The following is a 335-nucleotide window of genomic DNA, read 5'->3' on the forward strand; positions in this document are numbered from 1 at the left end:
CGCCCGCGGGGGGCCAGGCGGCTGAGGATGCTCCGCTCGGACATCTGCAGCCGGGCGGCCACGGGCGGGATGCGGGACAGCATGGAGGGCAGGCGCGTCACATCGGCCTTCATGTCGCTCAGCAGCTCCTCAAGCTGGTTCAGCACTGCGAATAGAGCAAGGCAGCGCTCAGGCCGGGGGGATGTCCACCAGATCCCCGGCAGAGGTGGGAGCACCCCTGGTATTCCAGCCCTGGGGATTCGGGAGCCGATGGCAAAGACCCCTGCCGCTGCCGGCTGCCGCCTGCTGGCGTCCTCGCCAGAAAAACGAGCTGGGGAGGGGCAGGCAGCGCCCTG

The 335-nt window shown here is 69.9% G+C and overlaps 1 protein-coding gene across 1 annotated transcript in view; it reads right to left on the bottom strand.

The window, feature by feature from the left end:
- Positions 1 to 335, bottom strand: part of CHD5 (chromodomain helicase DNA binding protein 5) — a gene marked incomplete at both ends in the record, with an annotated part of 26,578 nt that overhangs the window by 205 nt on the left and 26,038 nt on the right. The window contains one exon of the mRNA XM_009706171.1: positions 7 to 145. Coding sequence (XP_009704473.1) covers positions 7 to 145 — 139 coding nt within the window. The remainder of the gene's footprint in view (positions 1 to 6; positions 146 to 335) is intronic.

This window comes from Cariama cristata, unplaced genomic scaffold, assembly GCF_000690535.1.
Source record: "Cariama cristata isolate BGI_N322 unplaced genomic scaffold, ASM69053v1 scaffold22408, whole genome shotgun sequence".
NCBI lineage: Eukaryota > Metazoa > Chordata > Aves > Cariamiformes > Cariamidae > Cariama > Cariama cristata.